Source organism: Schistocerca nitens, chromosome 8 (genome assembly GCF_023898315.1).
Source record: "Schistocerca nitens isolate TAMUIC-IGC-003100 chromosome 8, iqSchNite1.1, whole genome shotgun sequence".
Taxonomy (NCBI): domain Eukaryota; kingdom Metazoa; phylum Arthropoda; class Insecta; order Orthoptera; family Acrididae; genus Schistocerca; species Schistocerca nitens.
The window spans coordinates 131,190,945-131,212,726 of NC_064621.1; the positions used below are offsets into that span (position 1 = coordinate 131,190,945).

Sequence of the window (21,782 nt, forward strand, 5' to 3'; positions counted from 1 at the left end):
TTTCCGAAATGTCAGACAGGCGCCAGAGAGCAAGCGGCAGCACGGCCAGACGTAGGATCAGCGTCTGCCGGCGATTGTTTCCGCGCCCGAGTCCGGCTGGCGCTGGCGTTCGCGCTCGGCCATCTCCGCCGATCTTCGTGCGCCGTCGGCTTGGCGCGAGGCGCGCGGCCACGCACTGTTTGTTGTCGTCTGGTGAGGCACCAGCAGTCTCACCGCGACCGCCGTGAGATCAGGCCGTGCTGCCAAGGCCACGCCTGCGACTGGCTCGAGAGGACGCTGACGCACGCACAGTGATGCTAGCGGCAGAATGATGATGCGCGCCCTGCTGCGACTGTCCCTGGTGCTGGCCGTGGCAGCCCAGCTGGTGCCGCTGCGACTCGTCGCCGGCGACGACGACGCCGACGGCATGCTGCTGCACCGCCAGTGGACGGGAAACGGCGCTCAGCCGCACCACCACCTCCGCCACCACAGAGGTCTGTCACCCGTCACCTCACACCGGCCACGGTTGCACGTAATATGCTAGTAACCCTCAACAAAGCTGTCACCTGCTTATGAAGTGTTTTACGATATTTCGCCAATCAGTTGTCATGCAGTTACTCTGAAATATCAACAATGAAAATTCGTCGCACCGTGGACAGTTCTAGTGTGTTTCGTCCGGCATTGTTATGATAAGTGAGCTTATATCCAATTTGATGAAAAAAAATGATTTTTCTCGAGTAAACAACATTTCCCACATCACATTTACGACAAAATAGTACTACTTTTATGATTATTCTATCGGTACATCATAAACGTCTATTTTACTAACTGAAAAATCTTTCGTTTCATTCGTGTACATATAGTTCAGTTTTTAACAACAGTAACAAAAAATAAATAAATGAAATTAAATGAAAAAATACTGGCGCTTCGCATGACAAACAAATGATTGACGCATAATATTGATACCAGCAATGAACACGAGATTTAACGCGACGATAGCAAATAGTCTCCTAGTACATAAAGCAATGACAGAAATGTGTGGCACACAGTGGAAAGTTCAACACTTGTCCAAAGTTACCTTAGCAGCGGTTTCGGACCAACATTCCTTAAAAAAAAGAATCAGAATAAAACAGTAGTTACAGAGGTATTGATAGACCATATGTCACAGTCAACAGGCTCGGTTGTATTTTACCAAGGAAAGTTTTGAGCTGTGACAGCGTCACCACCATTCACAGATCCATCTTCTATACTTTCTTTATTGAGTCGTACCCATTCGAGGTCCAGTATTTCTCTCGTTACGCGCTCTGTAGTTGCAATAACTTGCGTACCGAAAGAGATTTTTCAGCGCGGGAACAACTTCCCCTTTATTCTACAGAATATTTCTTGACAGAAAAGAGTGTGTGACCACAGCTTTTTTAAATGTTCCAGTGTTGTTCACGGTTTCACTAAGCTGATATGTCGCATAGCTGTGTTTGTAAGTAACGTCAAGATGAAGCGAAATTTCGGCGGACAATCTTTGTTTTTGTTGCGCTGCTCCTGTCGAAAGTCCGCAGCTCGTGGTCGTGCGGTAGCGTTCTCGTTTCCCGCACCCGGGTTCCCGGGTTCGATTCCCGGCGGGTCAGGGATTTTCTCTGCCTCGTGATGACTGGGTGTTGTGTGATGTCCTTAGGTTAGTTAGGTTTAAGTAGTTCTAAGTTCTAGGGGACTGATGACCATAGATGTTAAGTCCCATAGTGCTCAGAGCCATTTGAACCATCCTGTCGAAATTCCGTCGTTATTGCCGTCTCTTACAAATCTTCTGTATTGGAAATTTCTAACAGCAAGTGTGATTATATTTCGAAATAGCACCAAGCAAGCACCTTCCTAAATAATTTTCTAAAAAATTGCAATAGATAGTTTAGTTGTCTGCACAGTTGCTAGCAAGTACGTGAACGTATAACCAAATACTGTCGCAAAAGATACAACTGTGGTGACGGAAGATCTCTCTTAGAATATTTGTTAGTACAGTCATGAATAACACTTAATAGGGAGGCTACTGACGTGGAATGTTCGATGAGATTCTCAAGAAACGATGTCCGAAATCGCACTAGAAACACTTTTATTCCATATGCCTTCAGTGAGTGCAATAACGCTTTTCATTTCATTAACGATATAATACATATATTACAATGTTGTTAAAAATATGCCTACTGTTCACTTTTCAAGAAAGTTGTTGACTCTCCTCAGGTCCCAGAGACGCGTAAAACCAGCGGTTTACTCACAACCTTTCTAGGGCAATTCTTTTAATTCACTAAAGGTATTTTTCAAAGCGTTTCATTAACATGTATTTCATATCGCAAAACCCGAAACAGCATATGACTAAAATCGTACAAGACTTTGCATTGTTTAAACGTGTGAGAAAACAAGTATCTTTCGTTGAAGTATGCTTCGTGTTTTAGGGGAGATCACATTGTATCGATAAGACAGATGGAGAGAAAAATTAAAACCAGAGGGCTTCAGAATTTCCTCAGTTCTCACTGGAAACTCGCTCGCAGAACGGACTACGTTTGTGCGTGGCGGAATGAGACACCGGATGTAGACAGCTGATACACACACGCTAGTTGTCCGCTATCCGGGATGGATGCTGCCCTTTATCTGCCGGACACAGTGCTGAGTTGCATAGCGGGCGTGCACTACAGAAGGAACAACAGACACAGTCATTCTGCAATCAGCTCTAAGGCTTCCGCTTATTTAGGCGCACAAAGAAATTTCTGCTCTGTCTGCCTTGGTTTACGTTATGGCAAAAGCCTGGTCACAAATGTCGGAGAGGCACCGTCATAAGTAAACATCTCCTCTAAGCGGAAAAGAAACAATAAATAATCTCGTACACCCCTGACGGCTCGAATCCAACTAAATTGAGTTCTGAGCATTGATTTCATGTGCGAGGGATATGCACACCACAAATAATGTCTTCTGTATAGAAACCGGGACGTGCCTTATCTCTTACGCGTCTAACGTTTATTTCTCCCTTCCTTTCCATAACCGATAATGTCAATATTTTCCTAAGTTCGTTCATTGCATAAATTTTGACAGTGCCTGGAGGTAAGGAACACAATAGTTAAACAAAATACGTATTAATGTCTGAGAAAGTAGTGCAAATCTGATTTTTCAAAACGTTTTCCATTATGTCTACACTTAGTACTACATTCTGTCTGGAATGTTTTCTACAATCAAATATCCTTTTTTTTTAAATAGAACACCAAAATGATTTTTGTGATGGCAGTAGTAAGTAGTTGTCTGCACAATGGGGTTTGTAAGCTGTAGGTCATTTCCAGAAATTACTCACAACCCATCACTTATAAGCTTTTATTCTGAAACGCCGGGTTGTGATGGTATAGAGTGATCAGAACTACAATTGATATCAACCTTATCTTGCCCTTGACCTACAGCAACGTTGGAAGAGCTGGATGTACGAAACGCTCAACAGCAATATTTAAAAATGAAAATTATTTTATACATTTGGATTTATTGAAACGGTTAGTCAATTTCGCTGAATGCATCTTCATGTGTCATAAAGAAGAGCATACTGAAAAGTGCAGTATTGCAGATGTAACAATCTATTATTCTAAAACTTTATACGGATAGATCAGTTTATAATCGAAAACAGTGTACACACTAAGATCTTTTCTGCGGATCGCAATATTTCCCTAATTCGAGTACAGTATATAATATTAGTAGGGTTTCATGTACTCTAAGGCTACCATTTTCACATGGTTCTGCGAAGGACTGCTCAACATCGATGTTGGTGTTCATAACATCCACGAAAAAAATTCGCTTTCCATTGTATTTTCTTAACTGTTAATGATCTTGCATGTATTCGTATATCTGGGCGCATCATGTCTCTCTTACTTACGAAGTACATCTGTCAACATTATTACAGTTTTAATGAACAGTAGCGTACCCCTTGTCAGTTTTCAAAACGCCAATTGGTTGTAACTATGCAACACTGTGTGAAAACACGTCACTGATGAATATTCTACGCCATCCATTATTTGTAAGCTGTGTCACATTCCGCTGAATTACGTGATAGCCGTCTAACAAACCGAATGGCGTCTCATTACTCAATAAATTGTGTACAGTATTCAGCACTTCCGTGTCCTCATTTATGTTCACGAAAAGTTTCAGTGAAACACAGGCCGGACATACAATTAGCGAGTGTAATAATCATTACCCTTAATAATTCACCTTTCTTCGGGGTGAATTTCTTAAGGTTTCAGATTGATTTTCTCTGGAGTCTCCTTTTCATATTTTAATTACGGTACAAAAATTTCTTTTGATCAAAGCAAAAATAATCAACATGCTTACTGGCTAACGACGAACCGTAGTTAAGTATTTGCATTCGTAATGTGAAAGAAACACATTTTGCCTCCTTCGTTCGTTCCTCTTCAAAGTTGGAACAACCATGAAGTCACTAACAGTTTAAGTAAAACCCAAATATATTTGTATAGTCAATCGAGTTAAAAAAACTTTTGTTTTTGTAAATATTAATACGTAGCGAATTTTCCCATAAGTCGTTCACGAGTAACAAAGTTCGAATTGTAATTAACTCCATGACCATTGCGTTAGAGCACTGATACCAAGCCAACATTGTTTTTTCTGGTCCGATGTGTTCTGCTGATTTCTTCGCATTTATAAGTTTCTATAAGCAGAAATTTCTTTAGTATTTGCTGCATTCTGCAGTGTATGTTTGCCCTGTAAATCTTAGTCTCTACTGCCCTCTGCTGTGCAAAACTAATCATTGATGAATTTCTTAAAATCCCATTCCTCAATAGTTCTCTATATACTTCTACATCTACACTCTGCAAACCACAGTGAAGTCCACGGCAAAGAGTACCTCTCACTGTACTAGTTATTAGAGTTTTTTCTCGTTCTAAATATGCATGGGGCGCCGCTATGGCCGCTGTAATTGGTCACATCTTGTCTTCGCAATCTCTGTGGAAACGATACGTAGGCTGCTAGATTTACCACTTTAGCAGCTTTCTAAGTGGGCTTTAACGTGATAGTTCGCGTCATGTCAGTTCTTTCAGCATCTCCGGCACACCATTGTCTATTCGTGCTGCTCTTCTGTGTACCAGTTCAGCATTCCCTCTTTATCCCGTCTGGTACGGATCCCACGGACTTGAGCAATGTTCTAGACTGGGTCAAACGAGTTTTCATGCAATCAATCATCTCTATAGACTGACTGCATTTCCCTAATCTTCGACCAATAACCCGAAGTCAACGATCTGCAGTACCTGCGACTATGAGCCTATGTGATCGTTCCATTTTACATACCTACAAATTGCTACAAGCACATGTGTGTATGAGTTAACTGATTCCAACTGTGACGCACTAATATTGTAGTCATTGAATCGTAAGGTTTTTCTTTTTGTGAATTGCAAAATTTTCCATTTTTGAACATTGAAAACAAGTTGTCAGTCTTTCCACCACTTTGAAATCTTATCAAGATATGACTGAAAATTTGTGCAGCCTTTTTTCCTGGCACTACTCCATTAAGCTGAATACGTCATCTACGAAAATTCTGCAAGGTCATCAATAGACAACTTCCGTGGGGCACACCTGGAGTTAATTACATATATATGTATCGATTCCTCTCCATCCAAGACAACATGCCGTATCATCCGTAGCAGGACATCTTCAGTCCAGTCACATACATCGATTGATACCCTATACGATCATACTTTCGATAATCAGCCATGAACCGGTCCTAGGTGGAGCTGCGCAATGCATGTATCGTGACTGTTTCCTGCATCGCCTCAGTCCACTAAATATCGTTTTCGTCCGACTAAACCAACGGGTGCGAGAAACTGGGGGGTTATCATGGTTCAAATGGCTCTTAGCACTATGCGACTTAACTTCTGAGGTCATCAGTCGCCTAGAACTTAGAACTAATTAAACCTAACTAACCTAAGGACATCACACACATCCATGTCCGAGGCAGGATTCGAACCTGCGACCGTAGCGGTTGCTCGGTTCCAGACTGCAGCGCCTAGAACCGCACGGCCACTACGGCCGGCCGGCAGACCGGATGGTTACCCATCCAAGTGCTAGCACAGCCCGACAGCGCTTAACATCGGCAAGGCCGTTGGCTATCTGTCGCTAATAGTAAGCACTAATTTTTCGAAACCGAAACGAAACGCTCCGCTGTTCTCGTTGCACCAGCCCCGTTCCCTGCTCGCGTTAACAGAACTTGTGCAGTTTCCGGACTACATCTTCCGCCACAACTTCTACGAAATTGCTCCAAATACCTATTACCCCCAATGCGTAACGGAATCCAGTTTGTTTTTAACATCTACGTTTACATCCGGATGTGGGGCTCAAATTTAGTTTCTCTTTGGTTCAAATGGCTCTGAGCACTATGGGACTCAACATCTTAGGTCATAAGTCCCCTAGAACTTAGAACTACTTAAACCTAACTAACCTAAGGACATCACACACACCCATGCCCGAGGCAGGATTCGAACCTGCGACCGTAGCAGTCCCGCGGTTCCGGACTGCAGCGCCAGAACCGCACGGCCACCGCGGCCGGCTAGTTTCTCTTTGTTTTGACTCCAACCACAAAGGCATAATCACAGTATGAACTGTTTGGTTCCTCAGCATGTTGGGTGATCGATTACTTGTAAGACTGTAACCGAATTGTGCTTGACGATTCCTCATCTTCCAGTTACCTGCTAACTTCATGGACTAGTGTAAACGTTGAGCTATTACATCTGCAGTCAGCAAAATGGCTATTTCTTTAAAATAATTACTATTTTGACTATTCCATGCTATTCTTCATCGTTTGCTAATCTCTAATTCTTCTTGTAAGTGTTACATCCACCATTTACTATAGCGTGGTTTGCATATTCTAGTCTTGAGTTGCCCCTAATAGTTTTCCCATGTACTGCCCCTTGCAGCAGTAGGCTGAACTATTCCTGAATTCCTTGGCGCACGGCTCTCGAACGCGTCCGTTGCTCTGCAAAGGATCTCCGATAGTTCTTCATTACTCGCCTATTCTTTTTACTACTTCTTCATTTCCTATTTTGTCTGTCCACATATACAAGTTTCAATAGCACAGCATGTCTAATGCTTCCAGTTTTTTCTTATCCAGATTTCTAATGATCCACGTTTCACTTCCACGAAATTTTCTGCTGAGGAACTTCTGCCTCAATTCCACATTAATATTAGACGATAATAAAATTCTTTTATTGAAGATAGCGTTTTTCACATGGACCAAGATACAGTGCCTGAAAAAATAAATGAAGCAGTCTGAAAATATGGTGGTATGTAAATTTCACCTTGCGCACATACACACCATCGGCGCGTACGTAAATGGTTAGAATATCTCTGTGACAAGCGGAAAGGCCACCATAATGCGTTAGTGTTGTCCGTGTATGTCGTTATTGTATGGACAGTGCACACACTGATCAGCCAGAACATTTTGACTACCAATCTATCAGCTGGTATGTCCACCTTTGGCAGGGTTAATAGCGGCGACCCATCGTGGCATGGGAGCAGTGAGGCCTTGCTAGGTCGCTGGAGGGGGTTGGTACCACATCAGCACATGCATCTCGCCTTATTCCTGTAAACTCCAGGCAGGGTGCAATGAGCTCTGACACCATGTTCAATCATATCCCACTTTTTTTCGTTCGGATTCAGATCTGCCACTCCACCACATTTCTGGCCATGTGACATGGCGCAATATCACTGCTTCAGTTTACTGGGGTAGGTAGTATGGAGCACACCTGGTTAGCTTTGCAAAATCGCATCGTCCTAGGGCCGGCGAATTCTATGAAAAGATGCCTGGGATCGCCAGGAAGTACAAGTGAACATTTTATCTCTAAAAGAAGTTGTTCTCCATGACGTGGTCTATCACCCATAGACTTTAATGCGAAGACTTTGAAACACCCTGTATTTGGAGCGGACGTTTGATTCAAAAACGCTGAAACACCCCATATTTAGAAGTCTCTCTCCCTATTGTTTTTGATTCCGTAACAGAGTATACAAATCGATTTTAAAACGCTTACGTATCAGCTTTGTCGAACATTCATTGCTCTAAAAGTTACCTCCAGGTGTTCCTTTTCATCCTAAAAATTTTTAGACAGAATTCGTAGCTAAACGTCCCCTTCGAAAAATTATGAGTTACTGCACTGGTAAACTTCTACGTTATTTGATAAAAAGACAGTTGAGTAAAACTGAACGTACTCAGACATTTCTCTCTTTACTTATTCTGATCATCAATAAACTGACACGCAATATTTTTAGCACAACGCAATCTGACTTTTAAAAACCCCTACAAAAGGATGGCCGTGACGAACCTATACCTATCAAGAGTCACCTACCTCACAAAAATCTTCGTTACTCGAACTACTGCAATGAAAATGGTTCAAATGGCTCTGAGAACTATGGGACTTAACACCTGAGGTCACTGCAATACAGCGAGCGCCAATACTGCCAGCTAAATAAAAGATTCTAACTACTGAAGGCACCAACTACTGATAGGCATAGTTAGCAAATGAAAGATTTTGATACAGAACAAACAATGTATTTACCTTAATAGCGTTCAAAAGTCATTATATATAATTTTGTGACATCCAATTAAACAAATTTCCTTTTTCTGATGGACACACGTCCAGATCGTCCGCTCAAAACTCTGGCATCTCTCTCTCCACATCCACCACTGCTGGTGGCTCACCTCCAACTGCACAACGCTACGCGCTGTTCACATCCAACTGTCGAACACTACACAGTCGAATATTCCAATAATGAGTCCAACCAGCCATAGACTGCACACAGCACAGTCAGTGATTTTCATACAGAGCGCTACGTGGCGTTAACAACATGAAAACCCAAACAGCCTACTTACAGTAGTATGAAATTATTAGAAGTAGCTGGATGCAAATACAAGTGCACAGGCTTAGGATAAACTGCATGCCATAAGGTCCAGCTTCCTCTCGTTGTAGTATTAAAACAATTAAAATGATAAAACAGTTGTCGTTTTAAGATACCCTGGATAACTGAATATTCAGCTGTTTTGCTTTGGCACAGATAAAAAAAAATGGTTCAAATGGCTCCGAGCACTATGGGACTTAACATCTGAGGTCATCCGTCCCATAGAACTCAGAACTACTTAAACCTAACTAAGCTAAAGACATCACACACATCCATGTTCGAGGCAGGATTCGAACTTACGACCGTAGCAGCCGCGGTTTCGGACTGAAGCGCCTAGAACCGCTCGGCTACCTCGGCCGGCCTTTGCACGGATACCCATAGAGGAACGGTTACAAAATTCTGATCTATTGACGTCGACAGCAGCTCTGATTTGAAAAAATTACCCCCTGCTCTTTAGCACTGGAGTTCCAAGCACTTTCATACCACTGTTAGTAATCGTCTAAAACGTGACCGCTTTTTCCCAGCGTCTTTTGTGTGTACTCCTCTTGTAAATCATCATCAGCTTCAGGAACAGAATATGTCTGTTTTTCCTCCTGCAGGTGAACGCAGCTGCATCGCTGATAACGTTCGGTCATCTGTTGTAAGTCTCAAGATAAGAATGGCCGTTATCTATGAACGAGTTCCGTGGCGATAACGCTATCTCCGGCTGTGAGTCAACTGACGCGAGTGCACTACACCGCACACGCTCTCTGATACATGCAGCCAGCGATGTACAGTCCACTACAGAATGTCAAATTTCGTATTCACTGTGTGTCTGAAAAAAATATGAATAAATTGTTCATGAGTTTATCGAGCTCCCAAAGACGCGTCAAGTTCGAAACTTGATGAAAGTACACTACTGATTATTAAAATTGCTACACCACGAAGATGACGTGCTACAGACGCGAAATGTAACCGACAGGAAGAAGATGCTGTGATATGCAAATGATTAGCTTTTCAGAGCATTCACACAAGGTTGGCGCCGGTGGCGACACCTACAACTTGCTGACATGAGGAAAGTTTCCAACCTATTTCTCATACACAAACAGCAGTTGACCGGCGTTGCCTGGTGAAAAGTTGTTGTGATGCCTCGTGTAAGGAGGAGAAATGCATACGATCACGTTTTAGACTTTGATAAAGGTCGGATTGTAGCCTATCACGATTGTGATTTAACGCATCGCGACATTGCTGCTCGCGTTGGTCGAGATACAACGACTGTTAGCAGAATATGGAATCGGTGGGTTCAGAGGGTAATACGGAACCCCGTGCTGGATCCCAACGGCCTCGTATCACTAGCAGTCAAGATCACAGGCATCTTATCCGCATGGCTGTAACGGATCGTGCAACCACGTCTCTATTCCTGAGGCCACAGATGGGGACGTCTGCCAGACAACAACCATCTGCACGAACAGTTCGACGACGTTTGCAACAGCATTGACTATCAGCTCGGAGATCATGGCTGGAGTTACCCTTGACGCTGCATCACAGACTTAGCGCCTGCGATGGTGTACTCAACGACGAACCTGGGTGCACGAATGGCAAAACGTCATTTTTTCGGATGAATCCAGGTTCTGTTTACAGCATCATGATGGTCGCATCCGTGTATTGCAACATCGCGGTGAACGCACATTGGAAGCGTGTATTCGTCATAGCCATACTGGCGTATCACCCGGCGTGATCGTAGGGGGTGCCATTGGTTACACGTCTCGGTCACCCTTGTTCGCATTGACGGCACTTTGAACAGTGGACGTTACATTTCAGATTTGTTACGACCCGTGGCTCTACCCTTCATTCGATCCCTGTGAAACCCTACATTTCAGCAGGATAATGCACGACCGCATGTTGCAGGTCCTGTACGGACCTTTCTGGATACAGAAAATGTTCGACTGCTGCCCTAGCCAGCACATTCTCCAGATCTCTCACCAACTGAAAATGTCTGGTCAATGGTGGCTGAGCAACTGGCTCGTCACAATACGCTAGTCACTGCTCTTGATGAACTGTGGTATCGTGTTGAAGCTGCGTGGGCAGCTGTACCTGTACACGCCATCCAAGCTCTGTTTAACTGAATGCCCAGGCGTATCAAGGCCGTTATTACGGTCAGAGGTGGTTGTTCTGGGTACTGATTTTTCAGGGTCTATGCTCCCAAATTAAGTGAAAATGTAATCACATGTCAGTTGTAGTATAATATATTTGTCCAATGGATACCCGTTTATCATCTTCATTTCTTCCTGGTGTAGGAATTTTAATGGCCAGTAGTGTAACTTTGTCGTAATGTGCCACTGCAAGTGACCTAATATACCACTGAAACTGAAGTCACCGCGATTTGTGATGGTATCCTGGACATTACCATTGAGGACAGGGCATGTTCTGCTACGTGCTTCACAGCACACACTGGCCGCAAGTTTAGTAACGACTTCTTATGGTCGGTCCTTCTATTTCTCCATCAGCGTGGTTGGCAACTGCTGCATGGTCGATGGTGCATGTGGACGCGCTGTCATACGTCTCCCCAATGCATTCCACAAGTGACCAATAGGGTTTGAGTCTGGAGAATGGTCTGGCCAGTCCATTTGCCGAATGTCCTTTCGTTCCAGGAGCTCCTCCACCTTGGTTTTTCCGTGCGGTCGCCCATTTTCATCCATAAAAATGAAGTTATGTGCGAATGGCGCTGAGAAGACTCGTATCGGAAGGGTACAGAATATCACAATATCTCTGACAGCTGAGTGTATCGTTGGTCAATATGGCCATGCAACGGTCAATATGCCCATGCAACGGTCTCCCTACACTATAAGACCTGCATCACCAAAACAATCATGCTAGACGATGTTCCTGGCTGCATTACATGTTCCCACACCTCGCCGTATGAGGGCACGCCCAGGTTTACTGTTCAGTACAAGGCACCATGCTTCTTCACATTTTGGAACAAACAGGTACAATATTGAAATACGTGGCCTTTGTTCGTACATCCAGTTGTCTCGTCTTAATTGTGATCGTAATTAAATACCTCTACCAACCGATACAACCTTTGCATACTGAACATGATACTTAACGCTCGGAACTGCCTCTCCCTCTCTGCTGTTGATAAACTCAAATTCTATCTTATTTGTTATCAGCATAGCGCCTCGCAACGAATGAAAGGATAATATCTGTTCTCTTAACTGTGTGTGTGACAGGTTAATGCGTCTCCTGTTACAACACCCTCATTGGCATTGTAGCGAGTACTTCTCTGGGCGGTATTACTAACTTGGTGGTAAGTCTCTCGTAGCACAGTAGTAGCGCTCTGTCGCCATGATCCATGTAGGTGGTAATCCTACTGAAGTGGAGTGTTTAGGGATGCCAATTGTTAATTGTTAACAACGTTTGTACTATAATTGTTTTAATTCAGAGATTGCTTAGTCACATACGTCACAGATTCAGATTTTGCAATATGGCGGCTCCGGACTACGCCGTTATATTCGACCCTTTACACACATTAACGCAGTTTTCTGACTTTACATACTGATAGACACTGCCCGAGACACGTGGCGTTCTGATAACTAATAACTTCACTTTCTAGCTTGTTTAACAGATGAAATATGTACTCGCGACCGTTCTTTTAGAGGCTCCCCGGTTACTCGACCGTGCGTTTTGCGTGGCTCCTCGCGACTCTCTCGCCCTGTCTTCCCGAAGGACAAGAGAGACCCCCCCTTTCTCCCTCAGCCAGTAAGGACACTTCTCTCTTTTCCTATATATATATATATATATATATATATATATATATATATATATATATATATATATATATATATATATCCAAACTTTCAGCCAATGGGCGTTCAGATCGCTGTTGTTAGGTGGATCTGACGTCACGTTTGCGGACATTGTGATTGAAGTTTGTCTTTGAACACTGTCTCAGACTGTAAGATCTTACTCCCGAATAGTCGGATCTTGTCCCTACTAAGGTTGCACAACATTGCCTAGTATGATTTCATCACCAATGCTCCTTGCTGATGCTTAATTGTTAAATGTACCTGTAGCCTGTCTGCTACTGAGCATTCCTGATCGCATAAATGTGCGTAATACTTGGCTTAAACACGTGAAGAGAATGCATGTACGCATTACACTGTCATCTTCTTCTTCCCTCCAGTAAACCAAAATACGCTGCCGCAGATTTTTAATCTATAGCCGTAAACGTTTAGGTTCACGACTCTTAATAGAGCACAGTTTACAATACCTACATTGCGGTTGCTCCAGATCTGTACAGTGTGGTCCCTGGCATCAGAATCCGAACGGCACCTTTTGTAGACGCCACATACTGCTCAACCACCTGTGTTGTTACGCTAGAGAGAATATTAATGTATATGCTGTCTTTCCATGGGTATAGACGGTGAAGCCTGTAGTATTGTGAAGGATTTCACATTTCAAGTCCGTCAATATTGCTTTCCTGTTTATAATGCTATGTTATTCGACTGCCACGTATAATAACATAGATACAAAGCCGATAATTATTTAGCCGGCCCGAGTGGGAGAGCGGTTCTAGGCACTTCAGTCCGGAACCGTGCGACTGCTACGGTCGCTGGTTCGAATCCTGCCTCAGGCATGGATGTGTGTGATGTCCTTAGGTTAGTTAGGTTTAAGTAGTTCTCAGTTCTAGGGGACTGATGACCTCAGAAGTTAAGTCCCATAGTGCTCAGAGCCATTTGAACCGATAATTATTTAAATAAAAATAAATTTTTAATATCACACGGTTTTAAAATGGACTAGAAAGTCTACAGTAATTTCTCCTAGCCCATACATAATTGATGAATAAATAGTTTACCTTCTAACTATCGTACGTGCACTTCACAAATATTGACATAGCTTTTAAATATTCAAAAGCACATCTTTTCAGGGCTGTCTGTAAAGAGTAGGGCATGTATGGGGTTAGGAGAAATCTTATATTTCTTTGATTTAAAAACGTGTTATACTAAAAATTTATTTTTATTTAATTAATTATTTCTGCTTTTTAATCTTGTATGCGAAATTTCTCATTGGAGTTGTTGAGATTATATATTCATTTAAATAATTATTTGTATTTGTATCTCTATTTGCTTTTTACGTATGGCTGTGCCCTTGTATGTGTATGTCACGTATACTGCATACATATTCTCCCCCTCCCCCCCCCCCTCTCTGCACATTTCCTCTTCCCCCTTTTCTCTGCTCCCCCATGCCTGTCCTCTTGCATACATTTGTATACTACCTGCATAACATGCCAGTCCTGCAGGGCACCTGAGATGTCAGACACTACCAAACGTTTTAACCCCACTTCCATCCCTACCGAACACAACAACAATCAAGCAAGTTGACGGTGTATAGTCAACCTGTTTTGAACTAAGTTTAAAATTTCAAGTATCTAGCTCATCGAGACGTTGTTTTAAAACCAACTGTGTTACTTGTACTGAACAGACAGATAGACAAGACAGCTAGGTAATAAAAATATGTTATGAACTTCTGTAGTATCCTTTAAGTAACGTACGTCAATTGCTGGAATGTTTCCATTGATAAGGCAACAGCTGACTTTGCATCATTGTCCAATCCGAACTTGTGTCCGTTTCTAATGACTTCATCGTCAACCATACGTTAAACACTGGGCCGGCCGCTGTGACCGAGCGGTTCTGGGCGCTTCAGTCCGGAACCGCGCGACCGCTACGGACGAAGGTTCGAATCCTGCCTGGGGCATGGATGTGTGTGATTTCCTTAGGTTTAAGTAGTTCTAAGTGTAGGGGACTGTTGGCCTCAGATGCTAAGTCCCATTGTGCATAGAGCCATTTGAACCATTCGACGACGTCAACAGGTTGGTCCTTTACGAATTCACACACATTTGAGGGCTACGCTATATCCTATTATGCTCTGATACATATGCTACAAGATGTGTGCACCTCCATCTTCCTTCAGCTTTCCTGTTGGTCCCTGTATTCAGTACATTAATCTTATTGTACGCTGTCTTAATGCCAGGTTTTGCTGCAGTTTGAGCAAGGTTTTTTTCAGTGTCATTTTTATGCCACCTTTCTCCTAAGTTAACGTACTTTTGAGATATACGTATACATTCTTGACCATTGTTTCATTGTTTTCCACGTTTTCGATTACTAATTACATTTTGCGGTTTCGTGGACACTCTACGATTCCACAGTTTCATAATTATTATACTGACTTCGTTGTCCGCCATTCGGCTTATTATTACTGAGGAAAGAAAAATTAAGTTTCCCGTAAGTTTTTATCCTCCACTTTGGTACAACACATCAGTAATTGTCTATATCCTACTGACTTTGTACTCCATCATTCCATTTATTACTGCTGTTTATACAGAAAACATTAAGTTTCCCGTTCATTTTGGTTCTGCACTTTGGTACAACGATTTAGTAATTGTCTGGGCACGGCAAAGTTCCACTCCAGTAATATTTTCTTCTCTAGAGAGAGTTCAGGTGCTGTTGAGTAACTTGACACACTAACGTCAGTAAGTTAAGAGATATCTGAAATCCAGGAAAGTATATTGCGTCACGATGGTGACGCTGCGCGGTCGCGAAATGCAGGTGCAAGAGCCTACGTATAGCGCTACTCCAGTCGGCGTGCGTAAAAGGTGGAAAGACACTCGACACCAGCCTAAAGTCGTTGTGTCGTATGCACTGAAGTCTTTTACTTATCAGGCCAACCTGGAGAAACCAGGAATAGCATAAATTTTGCGCACGTTCATTAAATGACAACGAAACCTTGTGGCATTTCGGAGTACAGTATGCCATATTAACAGTGCAGTAACGTTGGAAGAATCTCCAGATGTGAACATGTGTTTCCATTCTCCAAAAAAGAGATATGAATGAAAACAGAAATCTACGTAATTTGGCGATAGTGACAACAACTTAGTTCATAGAACTGTACTTAGATACTACGACAGAAGAGAGTATCCAACGGCTAGCAAAATACAGAGTGACCTCGGCGTAAAAGTGAAATATTCTGGCATAGATAACTCCGTTCATTGTCTTCGCCACTCTCTTGGTTGTTTTTGATTCAGAAAATGGATTGATGGAAGAAAGTTTTTGACTGAATGCAGAGACGTAGCAGCAGCAAGAACGAAGTTTTGTTTACACTGTACTTATTGCGTGCTGGAGACAATAGTCTTATAGTATACTTCGATAAAAGTTAGGTTTCACAAAACCAAACGCACAAATATATTTTGCCCGACTTCAGCGAATACACTGGCCTGAACATATCTGCAGTTATACAGCGGATATCGACGATTTGGGTGATGGGACAGTGACGAAGGCTGAGTAAGTGCTGCAAATAAAAAACAGTCGGGTGATAGGGAATATTCTCGCGTGTTGTAAGGCGAGCCGTCGAAACTAAAAGTCTGGAAGCCGTATGCAAATATTTGTGCGCTGCCGCGCACGGAGTTTCTCGCAAACGAAAAGCTTTCATAGGTGACAGAGTACAACAATGATGTCCCACATATTACCAGAATTAATTTTATAGTTTTCTTAACAACTTTCTCTCTGGAAGTTTCTACAAGCTCCAGCATAGCGCATATTCATCAGCGATGACATTTTTCGTTACATAGGCGGAACAGATTTACATTCCTTACGGCACTTTGTTTTTTATCTCGGCATACTTCAATGTTTTCACGATAAAATATTTATAAAGTGCACCTATAAACTTTCAGAATGTTCATATATATTTTTCAGTCCATGTCAGTGTTTCTATTTTATCAACAGGTTGAAGAGGAAATTATTTTTCTTCAAAATTTCGTGTAAAGTTAGCTTTTATTTTATTTTCTTACAAAAGCTGCCAAGAATTTTCTTTTGGAAAGTATTCCATCACATTCTAGACAAAAAAATAGTGATGTCCAGTATTTTATTTCGGAATTTTTACTAAGATTTGAAATTGTCACTAATTGGCTATGTTGCAAGACGTTGAGATGGCGTTTTGGTGCCTATTTTCGTGAGGCCGCTCTAGCCAGTGTTCGACTGTTATGGCCGTTTTGGAGTGGTTGCGCCGCTGTATGCATCTGATAAACAGTGTTTCGTTATTAGAGAAGAGAGATGGCACAGTGAAAACGTTTGAAGGAGATTTCGCGGGACTCTATTATTTATACGGATTACAGTGTGGCTGTTGACTGCACAAGGTGGGCAGTGAGTTGGACTTTAAACATTGCGTAATTTCACGTATTCTATGAGGGTGGAAACTTGTTAACATACTACGGGCGAGAGCGATAAGATTGCAAAACCCATCGGCAAGATCATTATCCGTCGCTAATTGTCCACCGACGTCTTATTAAAAACAAAATGTTCGCTTACGCTTCTCGGAAACTTTAAGTGTTCTTTTGTTTTGGTTATAGTGTGAGAGGCGCCAAGGCGTAGTGACGTAGACGCTTTGCGATGTGCGTATGCCATGTTTGTTGCATATAATCCAATCTGCATGTATATGAATCTCGGTTGTGTCTCTTGGATGATAATACCGAAACGCGCATTTCAACGAACACCTGCAACTCGAAGGCATAAAGCGTCTATAATAACGACCCTGCTCCCCAAATTTAAATCCAATTATGGTACCATGAGATGATTTGCGGATTGTCTTCCTAACACGTAAACTATGTGCCTTATATAACGTCCATAGGCCCAACAAATTTACAGTCTCTGAACACGTCCAAAGAGCATGGGGACTTGTCTCACTGGAGACCACGAGGCAGCCCCTGCGTCACGTGTGTCCCTTATATTGTGTAACGTAGGCCTCAAGTGTTTGCTTTGTATTCTCGCCGGCGCACCAGATGGACTAATGTCGCACAAAGACGCCGCCTGGTTCGGCGAATGTGCTGCCTTGCCCATCGCAAGTGGTCTTGTAGTGGTGACGTCGTGTCCTGCTCACTAACGACTCACAGGATAGCCTAGAGAGTGATTCTCGCTTTCTTTTAAGAAGATGCCTGACGGACGAGTTTGAGAAGCCAGTGTTCTCGTCCGGTCACCATCGTATTATGATAACTAAAGCCACTTTGTGTGTTTTCTACCGATTCTGTAGGGGCTGTTGTCTGTAGGGGAGACGTCCTATAATCGTACGTGCACCTTTTGCATGTATATGAATCTCGGTTGTGTCTCTTGGATAATAATCCCACAACGCACATTTCAAGGAACACCTGCAACACAAAGACATAAAGTACGAGTACCAATTATGGTACCATGAGATTTTCTGAGGAGTACGTAAACCATGTGCCTTATACAACGTCCATAAAATCGCTTCTCCAGTGAGGATACCTCACCGTAATTCATGCAGGGCGCTCTGACCGACAGTACGAAACGACACTGCACATTTTGTGTTTTCATGCGAAGGCATCAAACGCCTTAATGACATTCTGTCTGCTTCAGGCGCCGGGACAGTACACACGTTAAGTGACTTCCAAAACCCAAACATGGTTCTCCGATATATGATCAAAAATATCCAGAAACCTAGCTGAAAATGACTTACAAGTTCGTGGCGCCCTCCATCGGTAATGCTGGAATTCAGTATGGTGTTGGCCCACCCTTAACCTTGATGACACCTTCGACTCTCGCAGGCATACGTTCAATCAGATGGGGAATGGCAGCCCATTCTTCATGGAGTACTGCACTGAGGAGAGGTATCAATGTTGGTCGTTGAGGTCTGACAAGAAGTCGGCGTTCCAAAACATCCCAAAGGTGTTCTATAGGATTCAAGTCAGGATTCTGTGCAGACCAGTCCATTACAGGGACGTTATTGTCGTGTAACCATTCCGCCACAGGCCGGGCATTATGAACAGGTGCTCGACTGTGTTGAGCTCCTCAACAGTGGGAAGCAAGAAGGTAACTGAAACATCAATGTAGGCCTGTGCTGTGATACTGTCACGCAAAACTTCGGCTGCAAGACCCCTCCATAAAATACACGACCACACCATAACACCATCGCCTCGAAATTTTATTGTTGGCACTACACACGCTGGCAGATGACGTTCACCGGGCATTCACCGTACCCACACCTTGCCATCGGATCGCCACAGTGTGTACCGTCATTCGTCACTCCATACAACGTTTTTCCATTGTTCAGTCGTCCAATGTTTACGCTCCTTACACCAAGCGAGGCGTCGTTTGGCATTTACCGGCGTGATGTGTAGCTTATGGGCAGCCGCTCACCATGAAATCCAAGTTTTCTCACCTCCCACATAACTGTCATAGTACTTGCAGTGGATCCTGATGCACTTTGGAATTCCTGTGCGATGGTCTGGATATATGTCTGCCTATTACACATTACTACCCTCTTCAGGTGTCGGCAGTCTCTGTCAGTCAACAGATGAGGTCGGCCTGTACGCTTTTGTGCTGTACGCGCCCCTTCACGTTTTCACTTCACTATCACATCGAAAACAGTGGACCTACGGATGTTTAGGAGTGTGGAAATCTCGCGTACAGGCGTATGACACAAATGACACCCAATCCCCTGACCACGTTCGAAGTCCGCGAGTTTCGCGGAGCGCCCCATTCGGCTCTCTCAAGATGTCGAATGAGTACTGTGGTCCCTGATATGGAGTACCTGGCAGGAGATGGCACCTTAATGCACCTAATATGAAAAACGTATGTTTTTGGGGGTGTCCGGATACTTTCGATCACATAGGTTACCTCGTACCCACGCGAGAGTTTCACACGTGAATCAGTTGGCCTTCGTAGTGCACACATGGTCGCTATGGCGCATGTCGTTAGGTGGACGTCGACGTTACTAAAGTTTTGAGTAGGAACGGCCTTGGCCACTTGTACAAAGTGTCTCACATGTATTACGTGTTTGTTTCTTAAATTGTTTTGCGAACTGTCCCCTTGTTTTCCTCTATCACACCACAGATAGCCAGTGGTCGACCGTTCGGTTAAAACCTTACTGTCGTGATAAGCACTCCCGCCCCCTCCCCCACCCTGCCACCCCGTCAATAGCCACATTCCATTGAACTCGGAACATTTAGAGTGTCAGAGCCATCAGGCTCCATACAGTTTGCGGTGTTGTTGAGCGAGCGACTCTGTGTGTTTGTGTGTGCGTGTGTGTGTGTGTGTGTGTGTGTGTGAGAGAGAGAGAGAGTCCGGATGCCCCACCCGTCCGGTCTCTGTATAGCGCAGTCAATCTAGCAGCACATGCGAAATCTCTCTCTTTCTCTCTCTCTCCCCTCGGGTCTGTATTTGACCAGCTGCGTTGCCATACAAAGGCTTTGCCGCATCTAGATACATACGGCTGCCGTCTACATGTGTGTACGCTCTGCAGATGATGTCCATAGAATCTGCATCCTAACATCGACGTGCCCAGACGGGATCAGTAGACTCATCCGTGTGTGATTCAAAGGAATAGAGCGGTTCGCACTTTTAATTGCAGAAATTCTTTTTCGTATTGCCCTGACATCGTAAACAAAGAGACACGCTCTGAAGCTACTTTTCCGTGACAGTCAGTGCAGTTTGATCGTCATTTGCAACAGAAATTAGCAATACTATCGGACGACAAATACTGTCGCGTGAATATCACTTCAAGCACTGGAGTTTTCAGAGAATCAAATTCTAGTCACAAACCGAGCGACATGTCGCAATGGTGAGGCACGGGAGGACATTGCTTTAAATTTACAGCTATTGGCTTTCCCTGTTTCCTGTAAATCGCCAAAGCGAAATATCCTTTGAAAGGCCCTAATGTCCTCTTTTTCGACTATCATCAGAACAAACTTATTCGTCAGTGATCTCAAAACATATATAATGATCAATAAAGAAGGTTAGTATGGATGTTGTTTCCGATAGTGCACTGTGAATAGTATTCGGGATGACAAGGGGTTTCAGTCCTGTAGCACTCATATTGATTTATGTTTACCAGTGTTTGGTTAAGGCTCTTCATGCGAATACAGGGACGCTTCCTTCAAGAAGTATGGTTCTCCGCCAGTCACACCACATAAACTGTAAGCCGTGGTATTGCACTTTGAGATTCTGCCCAGTCCGTAATTATTTTCACGTTCACTAGCCCTGAATTCATAATTTAGGCACTGTAATTGACAAGCTATATCCGTAATATTTACAATATTGTAATTTCTTGGCTGTATTTGAAACTGTTGTAGTTGCTAATATATGTAGTCTTATCATGCGGCTCTGTTACGGAAAAAAACAGTGTCTCGTTGTAGCTGTAAGTACTGAAAAATATGACAGATATTTAATCCAATAATGCCCATGCGGTCTATGAGCGTAGTACTTGAATTATTTATCGTTGCAGTTACCGGAAAACAGTTTACGGTCCACATCGGTGTAATACTGGGTGGTTATATTTAAAAGTGGAGCTATTCACAGAGATTCAGTGGTGTGGTTGTAGTTATCGTATGCCAGCGAGACTTGGTAGCTGTCCTAATGCGTTAATGCGGAGCTGGAAAAAAAAATTGTCCCTATTTTGGCCACCAACTGCAAGTCCTGCGCTGTGAATGCAAGCATCTGACACGGTGCCCCATTTCAGGCCGTGGCGCCGGTGCGAGAATATGGAATAAGTTCATAGATATGTGAGCGGCTCGAAGACTTCTTAAATAAGAAAACCCATCATGTTGTCCTCGACGACGAGTGTTCGTCAGAGACAAGCGTATCGTCAGGAGGGCCCCAGGGAAGTGTGATGGGACAGCTGTTCTTCTCTGTTTACGTAAATGTTTTGGCGGGCAGAGTGATGTACGGTAGGGTGTCGAACTGAGTGACTGTAGGAAGATACTAGACGACTTATACAAAACTTCCATGTGGTGTGATGAATGGCAGCTAACCTTAAATGTGGAAAAATGAAAGTTAATGAGGATGAGTAGGAAGTTCATATCTATGATGTTCGGATGCAGTACTAGTGTCCTGTTTGACACAGTCAAGTCA

The 21,782-nt window shown here is 43.3% G+C and overlaps 1 protein-coding gene across 1 annotated transcript in view; it reads left to right on the forward strand.

The window, feature by feature from the left end:
* Window positions 1–207: 207 nt before the first annotated feature.
* Window positions 208–21,782, forward strand: part of LOC126198968 (semaphorin-2A-like) — a 747,394-nt gene continuing 725,819 nt past the window's right edge. Inside the window, exon 1 of the mRNA XM_049935625.1 lies at window positions 208–473. Coding sequence (XP_049791582.1) covers window positions 308–473 — 166 coding nt within the window. The 5' untranslated portion in view covers window positions 208–307. The remainder of the gene's footprint in view (window positions 474–21,782) is intronic.